This window comes from Electrona antarctica, assembly GCF_951216825.1.
Source record: "Electrona antarctica genome assembly, chromosome: 10".
In the NCBI taxonomy this organism is placed as follows: Eukaryota; Metazoa; Chordata; class Actinopteri; order Myctophiformes; family Myctophidae; genus Electrona; species Electrona antarctica.
This window is the reverse complement of record NC_136791.1, coordinates 37,420,083-37,442,582: the sequence shown is the minus strand read 5'-3', so window position 1 is coordinate 37,442,582 and position 22,500 is coordinate 37,420,083. Positions and strand designations below refer to the sequence as shown.

Here is a 22,500-nt window from a genome sequence, read left to right as displayed (position 1 = left end):
AGGAGGTCTTCTGAGCATTGAGGATGAGCTTGTGTGTGTGTGTTTGTGTGTGTGTGTGTGCCGGTGGCTCAGGGGTAGAGTGGCTGGATGGTAACCGTAAGGTTGCCAGTTCGAACCCGGGCTCCCCCAGAGTTAGTGTCGAAGTGTCCTTGAGCAAGAAACTGAACCCCTAATTGCTCCTGATGTGCTGGTTGCTGCCTTGCATGGTTTCCGCCGCCATCGGTGTATGAATGTGTGTGTGAATGGGTGAATGTAATGCACATCTATGTGAAGCGCCTTGGATAAAGGCGCTTTTTTTATGTGTGTGTGTGTGCGCGCGCGTGATTTCCAAAACAACACAGGAGACCTTGACATGTCCTGTACCAAGGAACCTCCTATATTCCACTCTCCAGAGACACATGAAAGGTGTGAGGAAATCCTTGGAGCCGATATCACACTCACAGCAGGAGTGGCGTGTGACAGCACCAGCTAAAGAGGTTCTTAACGAGGCCATTAACGAGCTGTCACGCTTGTTAAACACCAATTACACACAACCACCAATGGGGTGAATCTTTCAGTACAGTATATCGATCTTGTATTATTCCCTTTTTCCTTCAGAATGACCTCCCTTGATGAGGTCTCGTGGTCCCAGCAAGCATAAACAAGCATTCTAAACCCTCATAGCTTCATTGATTTATTGATGTGTGTGAGCGAGCGCGCATATACATTTGCTTGTACAGGATACATACTTTTTTTTTTAATACTGTTTTTATTAGGCATTTGACATAACTTCAGAATATCATTGCTAGATAAATGAGTAAGTAAGTAATATAAAACGAATAAATAATACTATTGACAGGTTGTGTAAATGTTCCAGATACAATACAAACTAGAAAAGTCGCAATTTTTAAAAATTGCAAAGTGTGGTTGCCACAAACGCTTACATAGGCCCCTCCCACACATTTTGCTAGCCAATTACAATGTCAAGTCACCCCTGTGATTACATGGTAATTCGGAGGGGATTTATCCGACAAAAATCATGTTTTTGCAACGAACGGTTACATTTTTCGCATTTGAGGCGCCCCCTATGGATGAAAATGGAATTGCTTTTGGCTCTGTGTTGATGCCATCACCCAGGACATGTGATTCAAATTTGGGGTGGATTGGACGTTTGGTTCATGATTTGTGTCAAATAGGCCCCTCCCACTAACTTCGGACGATGATTAAGGCCGAACAATACGGACAAAAAAAATCAGATTTTAAACTCAATCGGATAGGTCCAGAGATCATGTGTACCGATTTCTATGAGATTCGGACAAAATCTGTAGGTTTAGAAAATAAAAGTGTGTTTTGAAGAAAATTCAAATTGGCGGAAAATATATCCTGATGGAAATGGGCGTGTTATCCAGAGTGTCATCCACAGTGTACTGTTAATTAATCTTTTTGCTGTGTAAGAAAGCTGATCTGTGGACTGTGGTACTGTGTAGTGAGAGCAGGATAACAAGCTGATCTGTGGAAAGTGTGTAGGGATAGCAGGTATAGACACACTAAAGATGTACTACTGTACATGATTTATCTAATGGACATTATTGTATTATTAAAATTATGATTAACTGTGTATTTTAATTATAAGGTTTTATTAATGTGATATTTATTAACCCATTTTGGGCGGGAACCCCTTTTGGTGTTTTAAACATTATGTTATAATTTAGCTATTGAAAAATAGCAGATCTACAAGCTCATAGCGCGCCACCGAGTGGCGCGCTACGAGCTTGTAGGTCTGCTATTTTTGAAAAATCGTGAAAATATTTATTTCAGAAAACTGGAGGATTTAGAAGATTTTTTTTAAATTTTGAGGTCAGGCCTAAATGGGTTAATAGAATTTCAGTTTAATACATGACCTCTGTTCTGGAGATTCCCACATTAAATCAAGCACAGCAGTGTTTGCTGTAGAGATCCCAGAGGACTAACGTCATGTAACAATCTCAATGGTATAGCAAGACATGTGTTGTCTCCATGGAGCACTCAGACTCAGTCAGTATAGATGTGCAGTCAGGCGTGTACAGAAACTTCATGCATAATGCACACGGCAACATACATAGAACACTTTAACAGAGATTAAAGATGCATATTTGTGCTTTGCTGTTTAATTGTGTAAACTGTTGCCGTTTTATTTGATGTGGCCCTGGATCCACCCGGGGGCTACGCAAGCCTAAGGGGTCGCTTTGCAATCAATCAGAAACCCTGGGTTTCCACAGCTGCGGCATTGTAGGCTTTGGTGCCTTCCCAAGTACAACAATATCCACACTCTTCCAACCCTCCAGGGTAGGATTTGTGTCGTCCGAGTAGACCGAGTCCCTTATCTGTCGGTACAATAACGTGCCATGGCGACGTCGGAATATTGTGCTGTCGGAACAATGACAAGGCACCTATCATGTCAGGATATTCCAGCAATGCTACAATGGCGCAAAATTGTTTGACAATCTAAAACATTAATGATAACCAACAGATGTCAGTTTCTAAAGAAAAACGTGCAAGGGTTTCTTTCTAGGCTTACCCTTTTGAGCTCACATTGAACAATCTACACAGGGACAAATCCAGTGTAGAAGGCAGAAATTCCAATTTCTACACCCACAGTATAGCCTCATTAGTCTGTGTGTGTGTGTGTGTGTGTGTGTGTGTGTGTGTGTGTGTGTGTGTGTGTGTGTGTGTGTGTGTGTGTGTGTGTGTGTGTGTGTGTGTGTGTGTGTGTGTGTGTGTGTGTGTTTGTGTGCGCATGCAAACCTGTGTCGTAGTAACATTTCCGTATACACCAATTACATTGAGCACTGATGACTCGAGTACAAAGCTAATGTCACATACGTACGTACATTGTTTCGGAATAGGTATCATGTATCCTTTCTTCTACAGTAGCACGCAGTTATGGCGTACGGCGTACTATAGCTGTATCCAAGGTACAATGGCCAAGGGTGTTTGTATCACATGTGGCATGTTGCAGAAGCATAGACACGTGCTCATGGCCTGATTCTCATCTCTCCAGGGACAACATTGAAGCGCACACACACACACACACACACACACACACACACACACACACACACACACACACACACACACACACACACACACACAGACATGAATGCATGCACGGCATTGCACGCACGCCGCACGCAGGCACAGCTAGACACACACGAGCGCACACTAACACACACAATACAGGTTTCATGTCAGTAGGGATGATCCTGCGTGCACATATACACACATGCTACATGTGAGAGCAGCAGGCACATGCATAAACATAACAGCAAAAGACACTTATACTGCTCATACAGTATGCATATAAATACACGTCACACACACACACACACACACACACACACACACACTGACATGCTCACACAAAGAACAGAAACACATTCACGTGCACACATTTGCACGCACGCACGCACGCACGCACACACAGCAGCCTGGCACAGTCAACTAATGAAGATGAATTAACAGATTAGTGTTGACAGGAAGGAGGAATGGGCGGCCATATTAACTGACGTTATGAGGTCGCCTGGGATATATAGGATACTGGCCAGCCAGTATAGGACTTGCATACGCACACGTGGGAGGGTGTGACATCAGCCAATATAGGACATAAGGCACACAGGGAATGTGTGATATTTGGTGTGTGTGTGTGTATGTGGCGTGCACCGTGCGCATGCTTGGGTGCGTGCAACAGGTGTAGAGAGAGAGAAAAGAGATGTATGGATGAAAAGAGAGAAAGAGACAGGTATTGATTGACTGTGCAACAGACGAAGGGGGTGACAGATAGATTAAAAGAGGGAGATTGTTATTATTTTCTAATTTTCATAATTATGGTCTTTGGACAGAAATGACAGACGGTAAAGGAAATTGCTGAGAGGGAGACAGTGTAGGAGAGACAGACAGTAGGTAAGCTGAGAGGGGGACAGTGTAGGAGAAACCGACAGTAGGTAAGCTGAGAGGGAGACAGTGTAGGAGAGACAGACAGACAGTAGGTAAGCTGAGAGACAGACAGTGTAGGAGAGACAGACAGTAGGTAAGCTGAGAGAGAGACCGTGTAGGAGAGACAGACAGTAGGTAAGCTGAGAGGGAGACAGTGTAGGAGAAACAGATAGTAGGTAAACTGAGAGGGAGACAGTGTAGGAGAGACAGACAGTAGGTAAGCTGTGAGGGAGACAGTGTAGGAGAAACCGACAGTAGGTAAGCTGAGAGGGAGACAGTGTAGGAGAGACAGACAGTAGGTAAGCTGAGAGGGAGACAGTGTAGGAGAAACAGACAGTAGGTAAGCTGAGAGGGAGACAGTGTAGGAGAGACAGACAGTAGGTATTAGGTAAGCTGAGAGGGAGACAGTGTAGGTCAGACAGTAAAGGAAAGCTGAGAGTATAGATACTAACTAGTACTACATATAATTCTACAAACCTCTGTCACCCAAATCCGTCACCAAAATCTGTCCTCACTCAACGGCTCTGTATACTACCTGTTTTGTATTTGTACATAATGCAGGAGGCAGTAGGGGCTTTACTGAAAGCGAGCTCTTACAAACTCCAACACTGGGAAAAATAATCACCACCTGCAAGGAATTTCTTGACAGAAAGTAGCTCATAACATGTCTTCGGTGGATTTTTATGATACAAACATTTTGCAGATAGAAAGAGGATAATTCAAGCTTAGCAGTACAGCTGCAATGTTGGTGAGTTTGACGTTGTTTAATACAATCAGATAGGACTTTTCTGTTTGGATGTATGGGTTGTCAATGGCAAATTGTGGCTAGCTGCCACCCTGCCATCTATCTATAAATGCACCAAGTCTCTGTGTGTACGTCTGTAATCCACGTAACTCGGGAACCGTTCGCCCCAATGACTTCAAATTTGACATACGCGAGGAGTGCAGTGCCCGGTGTCGAGTCCGTCAGATACACCATTGTCCAGGGCTCTGGACAGGGCCCAAATTAGCCAATTGATCACACCTGATCACCCCTAGATCTCCATATACTGTATGGAGCTGGCCAGTTCTGACATCACAATGATGTTCTGACATCTGCATAGACTTGATATTTGGGCATGCCTGACAAAGAACTCCATATATGGGCATAAAAGGGACACAGACATAATAACTGCATGGGTGGGGCATGCATTTTCAACTCTCAATAGCGGTCTATTGGATATCAAACTGCGCATGTTACTGTTTCCGTCCAGCACACACAGAGAACACCTGTGACATCAGGCTGAGCGCAGCTTAGCTACAAAGTTGTTGCAGACTTTCATTTAGAAGCAGGGTCCACTCAGCCTTTTATGAGTGGAGGGCTATGGAAAAATATAATTTTCCATAGTGCACGCATCGACACGTGCACTGTTACAATCTACATTGTGTTAGCTATTGATGCTAATAGTGTTAGTGTGTACAATGTTCACTACCTAATGTATGATCTCACTGTGGGTTTAGTTACAAACTACATTCTTTCAACGACTTTCATGTTGAGAACGAGGCGAGCGGCCAGAGCGAGCGGACACAAACCTCTCTCTGTCTCTGTCTCTCTCTCTCTCTCTCTCTCTCTCTCTCTCTCTCTCTCTCTCTCTCTCTCTCTGTCTCTCTCTCTCTCTCTCTCTCTCTCTCTCTTAAGCCCTAAGCACACCAAAGGGTCAAGACGGTTTTAGCGTTGTCCCTGCGGTGTGATATGTCTTGTTGCACGTTGACCCACGTTGACCCTGATTCAACGCATGGAATTTAATGGCCCAAACCACACCAAAGGGTCAAGACGGTTTTAGCATTAAATCCTTGCAACCGTTTGGACCTAAGGAGTTGCATGGTGACCCTTTGGTGTGGTTAGGGCTTAAGACCACAACAAACTTGGTTTCCCAAAGTAATCATATAGGGCAGGCTACAGTGTATAAATCAAGGTCTGAAAATACTTTCGACTGCACACATCCCCAGGTATAGACTAGCATACAGTTAGCAGTGGTGGCTATTTTATGGTTTCATCGTTCCAGACCTCATTCATTTTTCCATTTAAAAAAAAGAATTAAAACCAAAAACTATGTGTATTCACTCTATTGATTAAATATAGTATACCGGTATCATATAATGGTTTTTTTCCCAACACAGAATCAATGTTTTATGGTCATGATTCATGCAGGATTGCTTGATTCTAGGCTTATGAATTGATATAAATATAAATACTTTTCAAAATCTGTATGGGAAAAATGAATGGGGTCTGGAACGAATGGTCAAATGATTTGCAACATTAGCCCTGGACACACAGACAGACAGACACACACACAGACAGAAAGACAGACAGAACCTCTTCTAGGCTGCTCGGTCCCTACGGTACCATGCTCTAAAATTAGAGCGGAGTGGATGATTCCTGCACTTAATACACACACACACACACACACACACACACACACACACACACACACACACACACACACACACACACACACACACACACACACACACACACACACACACACACACACACACACACACGAGTGTGCACACATTTGCTTAGGGGAAGAGTGTGCAGAGGTCAAGAGTGTCACAACAACTGAAGGTTTGTTTGCAAGATGATAGTGACATGGTTTGGCAGTGTTCAGCCTAGTATGTTCTCCAGTCTGCAGTGCATCACAACACAGACAATGTTCAGTCTGCAGAATATCGCAACAAATTGTTCATGTGCATCTCAGTTAAGTGTTTGATGGTTATTATCATAGTTAATAGCAACAACATCAACGCTACAATCCATATATTCCATATTCCATGTGTGTTTTAGCCTTCCTCTGTGTTCCTACAATTTCTGACAAAACATCTTGATGTCAACCGTGCTATTTTGCCAATCTCGATGAACAAGAATGATGCCACAGCCACTGAGGGTAGCGGCTAAAAACCAGGATTAAGGCTTGTAGATTTCTTATTCACAGATTTTACCCCAGTGACATCTCTGGCGTACACTTTTCAGCTCACACAACTTCAGTGGTATTTTGTCACATAGCAGAATGCAGAGTTGTAATGTATGGCTTCTAGTGGAACATTATCCACGGAGACCGCAGTAGTGGCACATTAACCCTGCAATAAATCTAGGAGTATTTAGAAGTATTTTCTACTACAATACATGCTGAGTGAAACATGATAAACTACATCATCTATTCTGTAGACGCATACAATCTTATCAGAGAGTTGTGGCTAATATTTGTGTTTTGTTGGATGGCCAATATGCTCGACGAAAACAATGGATATTCAACTGAAATTGTGATGAAAATAAAATATGTTCTGAATATAAGACTACGTTTATTTCCAATGGAAATATCCTAAAAAACGGGGTCGTAGTATAATCAGGGACTAGACTGACATCCAATGCTCCTTTTCCACAAAAGAGTCTTGAAAAATGGGAGTCGTCTTATATTCGGCACAATACGGTAACAATGCAGTTATATTTGTCAAATAGCACAGTGTGCGATTATAAATCAGGCTTCCTGCTGGTTTCTGTCCCAGCCTCATGATTACAACATGTAGCGATATCTCTTCAGTCCATCCCTCCATCCTTCCCTCTTCTTCCCTGCTCCTCTCCTTTGTTTTCCTCTTCCTCTCCATAATTGCCTCTCCTCCTCTTCGTCATTTGTCGCTGTGTCTCCTTCCTCCTCTCCATTGTTCTCTCCTCTGCCTAAATTGTCTCTCACCACCTTCTGTCTCTGCCTCCGCTGTTTCCCCCCTCCTCTCCTCTCCCATCTTCCCCTCTCCCCTCATCTCCTCCATCACGTTGCAGGAGTCTGAAGCGTTTCATATTTCTCTGTGTGGATAAATATATCCAGTCCTCTGCTGAGGCTATTTTTAGTCGGGCCTCAGCACGGCCGTCAGTCAAGAACCCACATCCCCATCGCGTGGTGGTGGAAGAAATGAGGGGAGGGTTGGAGCTGGGGGAGGGGGGATACGGTGACCCAGATGACAATGAGCAAGCACTCTGCCCCACAGACCACCCAGCCTATATATGTTATACTGTATTAGAATCCACCCATCACATTAGTTCAGTACAAGAAAAGGATACAGTGATAATTTTCTCTTTTAGACTGCAAAGGCAGAGAGAAAGACCTTGCTAGCTGTTTGCATAGTTCTCTCTCTCTCTCTCTCACACACACACACACACACACACACACACACACACACACACACACACACACACACACACACACACACACACACACACACACACACACACACACACACACACGTCACACACACACACACACATCACAAACAATGATGTAAAAAGTGCTATGTCTCATCTTCCTCCTGCCTTTTGTTTGTCAGAGTAAATTCAGGACTCACATTTACAAGGAAACGAGGAGTGTCAACTAGGATCATAGTTTGTGCTGTCTGCCACCTGCCTGCCTGTACCGGGTCAATGGGCATATAGGGAGACACACACTTATCCATTGGTATTTTTGTCACTTTAGTTGGTGGAGGCTCACCCAGACATGTCCACAATCATGCAGGAAAAGGAAGGAACATCCACACACTTGTTTTTTGAGCTCCATGGACTTACTTTATTTAATTGGCGGCTGTACATACACACATCCGGTGCTGGTTGGGATCTCTCTCTCTCTCTCTCTCACACACACTCTCTCACACACACACACACACACACACACACACACACACACACTAGGGATGGGTCCGATTAATCGATTAATCGATTATCGTTAATAGGACCCGAAATCGATTATGAAAATTAATAATCGAAAATCAAAAATCTGTTGGAAAGGCAATATTGTCATCCAAACAGGACAGTGCTATAGGCCTACCAAAGTGTGCCTGGGATGTGTCTGTGTAGCTGCATGAGGAGTGTGAGTCATTGAGTGTGAGTGGAGATTGATTCCAATCAAGATACATGTTTGGAGGATTTAGCAGGTGTTGGGAATTTACCTAATCAGGCCTAGGCTGGGGTTGCTATGGTGATCAATTGGCTCAACACTGGTCCAGGGACCACCAGTGGTCCTCATTTAAAAGATGGAGTTAGTAACCAATTTTCTTTTGGGGGGGGGGGGCTTATCGATTTATCGATTAATATTGAATTATGCTAATCGATTTTCATTTTTGACACATTTACACATCCCTAACACACACACACACACACACACACACACACACACACACACACACATGGGCACACATAAATGTCCTAGTTATGTGTGCTGTGTATGTGCTGAGTTCTGCAAGTTCAGTACATTATCAGGCTGACACCACTGACTAGACTGTGAACAACTTATTCTACATACTGTATATCATATCATGCACACATTTACTTATGTATAGGAACCTTATCTCAGAGTATCCAGGATTTGAGAACCAGTCATACATTTGCAGTACTCCACAGTAGGTCCACACAGGATCATACCTAAGAACAACTGCACTACCTCTGAATAAGAATGTACCATGCATGGAATAATTATGCATAATGCATATTAATTTACACCTGTGATGGTTTACAGTTATAATGCAGTACTTAATGCCAAAGCACAGATACAGTAAGGGTGTAAAATTGTTATTATTGCAGTGATTAAAATGATTTACTTTGGTTTAATTTATTGTATAATTTGACATGGAATCACAGTAACAACATTGGAGCAACATTCAATTCTGTACAAGCACCAAATGCATTGCAATGTATGTAGCAAAATGTTACTCGAAACTAATCAGTCTCTCTCTGTGTTTCAGGCTATGACGTGTTCAGCCCCTTGCATAAGGAGGTGGGGGAGGAGGCGCGATGGGAAGGACGTCATCTCCTGCAAGTGAGCTACGATAATGAATCAGAGGTCGTCAAGTCTAAAAACTGCACCGAACCAGGTGAGTGCATTTGTGTGATGCTTAATTCCTACTTTGTCACGTGAATCTCGCATGACTGTGACTGTGTCGCTCGGTGAAATCACACACTGTACTTCTGGTAAGGGCAGCTGAAGGCATATACTGTAGAAGGCTACTGACATGACAGAGTTGGAAGCGTGCGCACGTACACACACACAACACACACACACACACACACACACACACACACACACACACACACACACACACACAGACACACACACACACACACACACACACACACACACACACACACAGTCACCCACATACACATGGACGGACAAGAGCAAAAACATAATCTCCGGCCTCGCATAGACCAGTTGTTCTCAACCTGTGCATTTGGGGGGTCCCGATATGATAGTAAAGTGACAATTTAAGAACTTTCTGACATTTTTAATACCTAAAATAAAGAAGAAATTAAATTAATCATCAATGCATCAAAAGTAATCAACAAAATAGACTGTAAGAACTGGTCAAACATTGGCCAAATTGTTAAATAATAATAAGAAAGAGGCAAAAAAGAAAAAGAAAATAGCTGATCTACAAGCTCACAACACCTCGCAAAGCGAGCCGCTGTGAGCTTGTAACTCCTACATTTCAAGTGCTTATCAGGGTGGTGGTGGTCAGTTCAAATATGATTATGTTTGGGGGTCGCAGCCTACAGATGGGGTGGAAAATGAAAGCAAAGAGAGAGAGAACAGGAGGGAGGCAAACCCTGGGATGAATCACAAGCAGAGAACAGAGACGTCTCCCAGTTAGGAGATGTTGTTGTGCTGCTGGCTGGCCCAGAACTCGTCTGTATTGGAACAACTTATGTTTGCTTTCTCTTCGGGCGTGTGTGTGTGTGTGTGTGTGTGTGTGTGTGTGTGTGTGTGTGTGTGTGTGTGTGTGTGTGTGTGTGTGTGTGTGTGTGTGTGTGTGTGTGTGTGTGTGTGTGTGTGCATGCGTGCGCGCGCGCAAATATGTGTGGATGTGTATTTTCCATAAGAGATCCCGGGGATTTACAAGGCTGACGTCCTGCCAAGCATCCTCTTGATCTCACTGTAAACGCACCACCCACCAATCACACACAATCGCACACTGCACAAATACAGTAGTATACATGTGCTTCAGTGCTGTACAAACATACACATATAATAGACACAGTGCAAACATTCTTGCAGATCAACACACATACATTGTACATTGTACAGTGTATTCATGACATGGTAGGATAGCATGATTACAGACGCAAGGGGCTCCCACTTCTCTGCGACTTCAAGCTGGTCAGATCAAAGCAGGAATGACTGCCTGTGATGTGAAGCCCAATTTATATGATGTTGCGCATTGGTGTCTCGCAGCGAAAATAGTCTTCGTACAACCTCGAATGGCTTGGTACGCAAGTGAGACATGAGTCTACGAGTAGCAGGGATGTGCTTGAATAACCGAAATAATTTTCTGATCTTAGTAACGAATGTTCAACCCCCCACCTCCCTATTTCTCCCTCGCCTTCTTTGAACCTCCCTCTGCATCTTTAATCATCTTTGGGGAGTTGAGATGTTCCAGGGCACATTGTTGGAGGCAAGACGTCTTATGGCAGCAGCAGTGTATTCAAATCTACTGAATTACATCATCAGTCTTGAATGAATACACCATGCTCAATTGAATCGTGTGTGTGTGTGTGTGTGTGTGTGTGTGTGTGTGTGTGTGTGTGTGTGTGTGTGTGTGTGTGTGTGTGTGTGTGTGTGTGTGTGTGTGTGTGTGTGTGTGTGTGCGCGCGCATTTTCCGATACATAAGGTTATATTTAGACTGCATTGTGTTGACTGTTTATGTTTAATCAGCCATTATCTCACTAATTACTTTAATAGGCTTGTTCCTGCCTTTCCTCCATTTATTTCATCAGTTCTCTTTCCCTTTCTCTCTGTCTCTGTCTGTCTCTGTCTGTCTCTCTCTGTCTCTGTCTGTCTCTCACTTTCATTTAAATGAATAAAACATTTATCTACATGCATGTTTCGATTCCTGGCTTGAGACCAGCCTCAAATCAATGTATGTGTGACGAAGTGTTAATCAATAATTCAGCTTCTTGACCATTGACTGCCAATTGGGCCATATGTCAGATAAATGCATCGGTGATGTAAGAATGTCAGAACAGGTCAGCTCCATATATGGAGATCTAAGGGTGTGAGGTTTGAGGTCAGATGTAGAGTTGCAGGCCGGCTCCATGACTATCCAGGGTTTGATGAGGTCAATGTCGTGATCTTCATATATGGAGACGGCCATATATGGTGGCGTGACGTGTCACGAGGCGTGATAATATCACCACCTGGTTAATTCTCATCCCTCAAGCTCTTGAACGCATGCTCATAACTATTGAGGGAGGAACTAGGGCTGTCCTTGTCTAAAGAAATTCTTAGTCGACTAATAATCATAGGAATTGGTTGACATACCATTTGTTTTGATCAACAAAGATGTATATTATATCTGCTTTACAGTAATACATTTATACATCACATCACATAAAACCTCTCAGAAAATATGCTAATTTGTCTCCAAGCATGCAAGATAATTTGTTAAAAATAAATAAAAAATGTATGTACAGTAATCAGAATTGATTATAAACACCCCCTATAGCCCCGTGCCTTTTCATAATCACAAGCAATCCCAAAACAATTAGTGTCATCATCAGGTTGGTTAGTCGTAATTGCATATTTCCTCAGCAGAAAAGGGGGGAGGGGGGGGGGGGGGACGCACTCTTTAATTTATCTTGTTGAGATTTTGCGCCCAACGCCCATATGAGTTGATCAGCAAGAAAATAAGTCTTATCAATGTCAGGCATTTTAATAGAGAATGTATGTATTCTAATCTCTTGTCTGAAGAATCAGAGTACCTTTCCTCACTCTGTTTAACATTTTTGTGGTAGTTTAATCAAGGATGACACTCCCTTATACAGTTGGGATATTATATGGTTTGCTATCCAGCTTATCAGGATTTTTTCATTCTCAAAGTTGGGAGTACCCTTAAGGTACATAGTGTCGTGAAGGTACACAATGTGAAAGAAATGGTTGGAAAGATGAGAATAAATGTTTCCCTGGCCGGCCATATACTTCTGAAGCTGGTGGAATGATACAAAAGTGTCAACATACGTTAACCTATTCTTCACTTGCACAATGTAGGAGGCGGGACTAAGGGGGACTTCCTGTTGGGATATCACCCAAGTGTTTTCTTCCGGTCCATCGGGAGTGCATGTAAGTAAGTCATTTTCAACGGACAATTATAGTATTTTCTCATCACTTGTAATTTTTGAGTGGTGCAACCACTCCAAGGAACAGCAATGTCCGTGTTAACCTATGTGACTATGTTTGTGTGTGACTAATTGACTATGAGTACCAGTAGGGGCGCGGTTGTGCCAGAAACAGTGAGAGAGAGATAGTGCTGCACTGTTGCCTGCTAATGAGAGAGAGGGGGAGGGAGAGGGGAGAGGGGGGGGGGGAGGCAGGGGAGAGGGGAGTTGCACCACTCAGTTCACACGGGTGTGATTTTTTTAATTACGTTTAAAAATTACTTTTATTCGTATGGTTCATTAATTTACCATTCGTTTTTATCGTAATGTTTTATTTAGGGTTTTTTTCTCAAGGGGAAAGTTGTATGCTCCAGTGCCTGTCTGTGCTGCTGCACTGGAGCATACAACTTTCCCCTAGAGAAAAAAAACCTAAATAAAACATTACGATAAAAACGAATGGTAAATTAATGAACCATATGAATAAAAGTTTTTTTTAAACGTAATTAAAAAGTGACGAGAAAATACTAGAATTGTCCGTTGAAAATGACTTACTTACATGCACTCCCGATGGACCGGAAGAAAACACTTGGGTGATATCCCAACAGGAAGTCCCCCTTAGTCCCGCCTCCTACATTGTGCAAGTGAAGAATAAAGACCTATGAGGCTGATTCTAGTGTCTTCTAAATCTTAATCGTTTTCTGGAAAAAAAACGTATGTTGCTAGTATTCAGTGATTCTCAAACGTTTTCATGTCAATGTCAAATGATATGTATTTGGCCGCCGACCCCATATCAAGATTTGAGTTAATTTTTTTTGTTTAAAATATAAATATATAAAAAGATTACCAAAATTGTTCAAGACTTTTCTAAACATAGCAGATCTATATGCGCTATGAGCTTGTATGATCTGCTATTTTTTAACACTTACATGCAGAGAATTTCGATCGTGAAATGACCTTCACCTTCAGTTTTTAACGACTGACATAGAAACATAGCTTTTTCAGAAGACTGTCAGGATGTAGAAGACATTTTTAGAATCTGATCTCAGGTCAGAATGGGTTAATAGTTGCCAGAAGCTGCTTGCACAAATATCTCTGAAGATTTGAATCTACTGCCCATGATTATGTTAAAGATTCCTGCTACAGTAGTTATCGTAGTATTTCCTCAATAGCATGGCCATATTGTATCAGAACCTAGACGTACAGTAGGTACAGTAGAGGGAGACTTATCATAGCGATAGTTTCAGGTGAAGTAGACAAAGTCAAGTTTTAAGTTACTGTAGTTGCTTGCCTAATAGCTGCGTTAGTTGACTGACACGAGATATCCCGCTGCCTTTGTTATACTGGAGCACAACCTTCTGCAGGGTAAAATAGAATATACAGTCCATGACGTAAAATGTCTTTAAACTATTAACTTTAACTTCCTGTGTTTCGCTTAATTTCAGACATTACATTTTCATTAGATAGTAGCATACAATCAGTCTAATATTTGTAAGCGGTTTGTTGAGAATCAATTAACAAAAAAAAAGAATATCAACTCTTCAACAGATGAAGTACAGTACAGTCATAGACAATTTGTTGGATATCTAGTTCAGGTTATTGAAACAATGAATATTGTATAGCTATCAATTAGCAGAATAATCAGATCTCATTACATTAGATTTTGACTCATTACAACTGGTCAGTGATAGAATAAAAGAATAAAGTGTGGGACTGGGTACTTTCCTGGTTCTCTGCAGCGTTATCGCTGTCTTATATTCCAATGTACAGTAGCAATCGTTGCTCCTTGGAAATGTTTAATGTGGTTTTGGAAATAAGATGACAATAAGATGACAATAAGATGACATAAGATGAACCTTCGCAGAGGTTGTGGGTTTGAATCCACCGTGGTTCATCCAGCTTAGTCGAGCGTCTATATACGAACACGATTGGCCTGTGTTTGGGGGAGGGAACCGGGCGGGGTGGGTGATATCACTGCATCTACTGTAGGCCTACGGCTGGGGCAGCACCAGTCATCAGATCAGAGTGTTGGGTGGAAAGAGCAGGACGGACACTCTATGTCCTCTCGGTGGGGGCTCCTAGCTGGCAGGTGAGTCAGTAGCATACAGCAGTGACAACACACAAATGTGTGTGGGGAAGAATCAATTGGAATCATGACTAAATTGGGGGGGAAGAGTTTAAAAAAAGTAGAAAAAGCTAAAAGCAAAAGAGATTAACTTAAAGATACACAAAAGGGGTTCAGGGAGAAATGGTTATACTGTATAAAAGTTAGCGATCTCCACATTTTCTTGTGGTAATGTTTTCCTAATCAAGTTGTGTCACTCTCTGCTAATCACTTGTGGGCAGCTGAGTCAAATCTGCCTCTCCCATGTCATCAGCTGATCAACTAGTAGCTAACCTCAAAGACAGGGACTCCTTCATTTAGCCTTGATATATTTAGGCTGCTTCACTTTGTTGTTTTCAGTAAATGAATTCCCTACTTTGTCATACTACAGTGTCACACACAAGTAGACAAAATAGCAGATAGCTATTTTTGAATCCTGAAAAGTAACAGTTTTGCACATACGGTATGAGATTTCCACCTTACAGCATTGATATCTTCATTGCATACAGCATGTTTTAAATCAACAAATTGTATTTTCACATAATAACTTGAGAATTGACCTAGTGAATATGTAGTGTATGTATAAGCTACAAATTAGATTACAGTTAGATTGAATAACTGTTAACAACATTGTGCTTCATAAATAATATGTAAGCTGAATATTAAGACACTATATTGACCAATAATTATATGATTTATGTCATCAAGAAATCACTTGAATGTCATAAATCATATATATATATAATGACAAAATGACTCTGTTGAACAAGTTTGTTAAATCATTTCATGTTGACGTACTGTATAATTGAAAGTATGTACCTGTATGGTTTTGTTCATAGCTGTGCAGAGCGATAGAACTGTACAAAGCTGTGATAATATATGGTCATTATACCTCAGCTACGGTATATCAATTTGTGATTTGAGCATCCCATTTTAAAAAACAAACATAACCACACACTAGTGAGTTGATGTGATGTGAGCGCATGAGCACACGCACACGCACACGCTTACTCATAATCTATTTATGTTTATAAAATATGAACAAGACAAGGTCTTGGGTACATTGGGTGCATTCATGTTTGTGCGTGCACACACACACACACACACACACACACACACACACACACACACACACACACACACACACACACACACACACACACACACACACACACACACACACAGACACACACACAGACACACACAGCTTTGGATATTAAAATCTCTGTGGAAGTTTGGGATTTAATTCTTGATAACATTTTCACCGTAGTATAAATGCCAGACATACTTTCGTTCAGTTTAAGTATATTCCAAGTCCATGCATGCTTTATTCCATATAAGAAGAAGTTCTTATGTGTAAGCAGGAGACCGGCAAACTTGGCCATCACTTCTGGACTTGCCTATAAGACTACATTTCATTTTACCATACATCAAAAGCCTTTAATACATATATTGCACCTGACCCAATACTTGCTGTACTTGGATCAGTGGTACGGTAGAAACACACTGCTGGCCAAGTGCTTACAACAGTAGCGGAAGTCAGAGGCTATAGAGCGTCGCAGTCCCGCCCCCTACCAGGGCCCAGGAAATGATTCCCCGTTCATTTTCCTCATAGACATTTCAAAAAGTATTAAAGACCTTTTAAGCCTCGTACAAAGCCAACTCGAGTTGTGACAAATCATGACAACAAACAATTTTTCGGACCAAAACTAATAATTAGAAAGAAGAAGAAAACGGTAGGTTACAACACTTTTGTTTTTCTTCTTTGTAATTATTTGTTTGGTCCAAAATATTGTGTTTGTTGTCATGATTTGTCACAACTCGAGTTGGCTTTGTACGACGCTTATACGGTCTTTAAATAAATACGTTTTGAAATGTCTATGGGAAAAATGCATTGGGAATTATTTCCTGGGCCTGGCGTCGTCATGAAAGGGGGCGGGACTGCGACGCTCTATAGAGCACCGAAGTCTGACGTCACTTTCAGTAGAGGGCACCAACACACAGGTTCGTGTATTTTTTTATTTGTATTGAAATCTCCATAAGGCGATTTTATGTCGCTTCATATAAGAACTGTGTTTGAAAAATAAACCGACCACCCCGGCCTTTCTGTCAGGAGAGTGGCTGTGCGTCGTTAATGATGTCCATTCATATTTGATACAGCCAGTTTCTGGAGAAAATGGAATTAATGTGACCGCAAAAGCCTTGAAACTACATATGAATGCAATGTCGCTGAGCATATACGTCACGCCCAGCTGTCAACATATTGCGTTCCTGAGATTCCTCGTTGACGTAAGCTCAGCTGGTTGTGACTCGACTCGTACTAACCACGATACATTATATATCAATACAATAAAAATACAAATAAACGTAATTAATGTTCAGTTTCTGTTGTGCGACGGGCTGCGGGCAGAAGCAGCCTACCCGGAAATGTAGTCTCTGGGTTTTTTGGCTCGTTTCTAACGCTTATTTTGTTACTCTTTGGGTATATTTGTACATTTCCACCTTCAGTCGATGCTTCATATCCATATGAGTGAAAAGGCTGGGGTGATCGGTTTATTTTTCAAACACAGTTCTTATATGAGGCGATCTAAAATCCCCCTATGGAGATTACAATGCTTATAAAAAAATACACGAATCTAGGGACTGGCGCCCTCTACTGATAGTAGAGGGCAGTGACGTCAGGACTTCGGTGCTCTATAGAGCGTCGCAGTCCCGCCTCCTACCCTGGACCAGGAAATGAAACCCAATGCATTTTCCTCATAGACATTTCTTAAAGTATTTATTTAAAGACGGTTACGCCGCGGACAAAGCCAACTCGAGTCGTGACAACTCATGACAACACAAACAATATTTTGGACCAAACAAATAATTAGAAAGAAGAAAAAAACGGCAGGTTACAACACTTTTTTTGTTGTTTTTCTTCTTTGTAATTATTTGTTTGGTCCAAAATATTGTTTGTGTTGTCATGAGTTGTCACGACTCGAGTTGGCTTTGTCCGTGGCGTAACCGTCTTTAAATAAATACTTTAAGAAATGTCTATGGGAAAAATGCATTGGGTTTCATTTCCTGGTCCAGGGTAGGAGGTGGGACTGCGACGCTCTATAGGCCTCTGTTCTAGCAGTGGCGAAAGACTTCACTTACTTAATAGTGGCTTAGAGATCTGGTGAGTGTACATCATATGGAGAGACATTTGTAACAAATGTATCAACAAATCTTGAAAATACATGTAAGCCCCTCTTGGATAAGTGGTCAGTCTCTTATCATAAGGTTCGTGCTCCCCATGTACAGTACCTGAGAACATAATATGTTGTTTCCTGTGTATTATATATAACCTGTACTGTCCTGTTAGAATTTCTTCATTTCATTTTCATTAATAGTTTCCCTCCTCCATTGTACTTTTTCTTTACCTATCTTTTAATGTGTGCTTGGTGGGAGGGTGTTGGGTGGGAGGCTTTCTACTTTCTAGCCTGTTTTTCTTTGTGAAAATAAATAATAAAACAAATGGAAGGATTTATTTTTCCTCAATTGTTTTGTTATTGTTGTGAAAATTGTGCAAATCCTTCAATAAAAATATTGGGGGTTGGGGGAGTTTGAAATGACAGACAGAGGTTGACGCTGTCACGGCACACATGCACTCCTCGCACAGGGTTTGGATTATGTGCTGTGACAGTAGTCTGTTGGATTATGGATAATCATGTTTACATTGCAAAATCTTCTCATGCACTGCAAGCAAGAGCCTTCTACCTCATACGTGTGTGTGTGTGTGTGTGTGTGTGTGTGTGTGTGTGTGTGTGTGTGTGTGTGTGTGTGTGTGTGTGTGTGTGTGTGTGTGTGTGTGTGTGTGTGTGTGCGTGCGTGTGTGCGTGCGTGTGTGCGTGCGTGCGTGCGCGCGTGTGTTCGTGCGTGGCGGTGGCTCAGGGGTAGAGTGGCTGGATGGTAACCACAAGGTTGCCAGTTCGAACCCGGGCTCCCCCAGAGTTAGCATCAAAGTGTCCTTGAGCAAGACACTGAACCCCTAATTGCTCCTGATGTGCTGGTTGGTGCCTTGCATGGTTTCCGCCGCCATCGGTGAATGTAATGCACAATCTATGTAAAGCACCTTGGATAAAGGCACTATATAAATGCACCATTTACCATTTTACCATTTGAGATGGACAAGGGGAGAGATGTTTTTTTGCCAGTATACAGTGTTATTTCTGAGCGGTGTCGCCTTCAATAGATTTTTAAGCCTTATTTATACTTTGTTGTAGGACAGTATAGTGCCATATTTTACAATGCAACCAAATGTTACCAAAGTGCTGTACAGAAAATAAAAAATCACACCCGTGTGAACTGAGTGGTGTAAGGTCTTATATAGACTGATCAGCTGTGGTCTGACGTAATGTCTGACATAATGAAATCACACCTGTGTGAACTGGATGACCATAGCAACCATGCTCATTTTTGAGTGGTGTAAACCACTCCTACAACTGGCTTTTGTGTGCAGAAAAAAATGAGCATGGTTGCTATGTTCAAAATAATTTCTGACGTAATTAAATCACACCCGGGTGAACTGGATGACCGTAGCAACCATGGTCGTTTTTTCTGCACAAAAAAGGCCAGTTGTGAAATCACATCCGGGTGTGATTTCATTACGTCAGATCAGAGCTGATCAGGCTATATAATACCTTACCTTATATAATAATAATGATTTCATTACGTCAGACATTACGTCAGACCACAGCTGATCATGCTATATAAAACCTTACACCACTCAGTTCACACGGGTGTGATTTTTTTGGTACAGACAGACAGACAGACAGACACGTAAACTAACAAAGTGGTTTACACCACTCAAAAAGCTAAATACATGTACATGACATAATAGCTAAAACAAAGGAAGAAAAATACGAAAAATGAGAAAATCACTATAGAATACAGGAGCAGCAGCAGTGAATCAAAGCAAAGCCCACAGAACTCTCGGATCAAAAGCCAAAACGTCTCAACCCAGTTTGATATGGGAGGGGAGCTCATAATGCTTGTGGGTAGGGGGTCCTCATGCTCATAGGTCATAGCCTTGTAGAGAGAGCTATAGAACCAGAATGGCTCACTGGAGAGAGAGCACACCGAAGATGGACGGTCTGTTTCCAACCACTTCTCCCGCATTCACATACGCTGTAGGTTGATTGTTATTATTAACATTGCTGTAAATGCGTGTGAGAAACTGCTATGCGTCATAGGTGCTAAATTTGCGGGAATCAAATAAATTGTAATTCCCCCACACAGCCCTGTACCGACATTCAGGTCCTGTTAACTCCTACTCAGCTTTTCCTGTCTCCTTCTCAGCTATCCTAACTATGTCTCTCCTACACTTTCTCCTTCTCCCCTACACGGTCTCACTGTCAGACGTCCTACAGTTCACATTTATAATGGACTGTCCACTCCATTGAATACATAATGTGATGTTCCTCTGCTGATGTTCTTGGTTTTACGTCTTGTCAGAACAGCTAACAAACTACTTATCATTCCTGGTCCCTCAGGTGACGTCCAGAGGTGGACAAAAGTAGCTCAGTCAAAATGTTGTGAGTGAGAGTAAAAAAGTACTTGCTATTAAATGTGAAGTGAGGAGCGCCCACATCACAGGGGGCATGCTGATTTTTTTTGGGGGGCCTGTTTTTTTGTTTGTTTGTTTTTTCCCTTGAATAAGACAAACATTAAAAGTCCATAGAACAAACCAAAGTACTTATAATTAACAAATGATTATGTTCTTTTTCTACTAAATTATTGCAATTATCCACATGAAATGTAATTTAAAAGGTTACGCTCCTATCCTCTCATATTCTCTCCTATCCTCTTATCTCTGTGTTCCGCTGTCCTTCTGTACCCTAATTTCTCTCCTGTGGTTGAAGAAGGTTTTTCACTCTTTTATAATAGACATGAACAGACAGACAGAGATGGATAGATGCTGTAGGTGGATGGACCTTTAAGGCCCCTGGACGAGTGGCCCTGGAGACCTGGTCCTCCATGGCAGCCTGAGGAGGGAGGAAGGACAGAGGACACAGAGACAGTCAGATATGACAGGAGGTCTTCTGAGCATTGAGGATGAGCTTGTGTGTGTGTGTGTGTGTGTGTGTGTGTGTGTGTGTGTGTGTGTGTGTGTGTGTGTGTGTGTGTGTGTGTGTGTGTGTGTGTGTGTGTGTGTGTGTGTGTGTGTGTGTGTGTTTTTGCCTATCCACTGTGAATGTGTATCCATGTGCATCTTGGTGTGCGTGTTACCGTTGGGTATGTGTGTTGTGTGTGTATGTGTGACGTGGGTGTGTGTTTGTGCGTGTGTGTATGCATGAGCGTGTGCGTGTGTGTGTGTGTGTGTGTGTGTGTGTGTGTGTGTGTGTGTGTGTGTGTGTGTGTGCGCGCGTGTGCACGTGCGTGTTTACCAAGCTGCGTCCTCCTTGCCTGCAGCCCATCTGTCACTCTAAGGAAGCTCAATAAGCATGTCAGAGACTACAGGCCAGCTGGGAAGGCAGAGATGTGTGTGCGTGTGCGCGCACGTGTGCGTGCATGCATGCAGGGGTGTGGGAGTGGTGTGCGAATGTGAGTCAACTGATTTCCTGTCCGCCACTTAAATCCTCTCTACAGTAAATTGAACCTGAGTAGGCTCTGTCTGTGCCAGGACTCTACAGTCTACACCACATGTCTTCATCAAAATTAGCCGATCTACAAGCTGTCGTAATCTGATTTCTGAGACAGGACAAGAAAAGCACGTCAAGAACTAAAGCGGGAACATGAGGCTAATTTGTCATACTGAAATCCTTCACATGACACTGAAACTGAGTCTTCCAGATGAAAAGGTTCTATTAGCTTAGAAGGTAGTGAGGAAATGGCACGCACATCATTAAAAGTACCTCAACAATAGATGTGCCTTCAAGCCTTTGTTCCTTAACACAAACTTGTAGCATTCAGACAATCAATATATTCCCTTGAGGGAGGAGATATTCAACACAAACATGTAGCATTCAGACAATCAATATATTCCCTTGAGGGAGGAGATATTCAACACAAACATGTAGCACTTCTCCACATAATCTGCATGGTATGGTACAGGATGGCATCTCTCCACTGCCAACTGACCCTCTCTGGGCCGGAGTACACTGATCCCTTTTTAGCAACCCCTCTGGTCACGTCTGGTGTAGTTAGTCTGGGGTAGTACTGTTGTTACTAACCTTGCTGAATGGGTAGATTTACAATTTACAATTGAGGCATTTAGCAGACGCTCTTAATCCAGAGCAATTTAGTAAG

At 42.2% G+C, this 22,500-nt stretch overlaps 1 protein-coding gene across 1 annotated transcript in view; it reads left to right on the top strand.

Annotated features, from left to right (window-relative positions):
- The window catches only part of slc24a3 (solute carrier family 24 member 3), a gene marked incomplete at both ends in the record, with an annotated part of 99,714 nt that overhangs the window by 22,834 nt on the left and 54,380 nt on the right, over positions 1–22,500 (top strand). Inside the window, one exon of the mRNA XM_079511923.1 lies at positions 9,718–9,846. Coding sequence (XP_079368049.1) covers positions 9,718–9,846 — 129 coding nt within the window. The remainder of the gene's footprint in view (positions 1–9,717; positions 9,847–22,500) is intronic.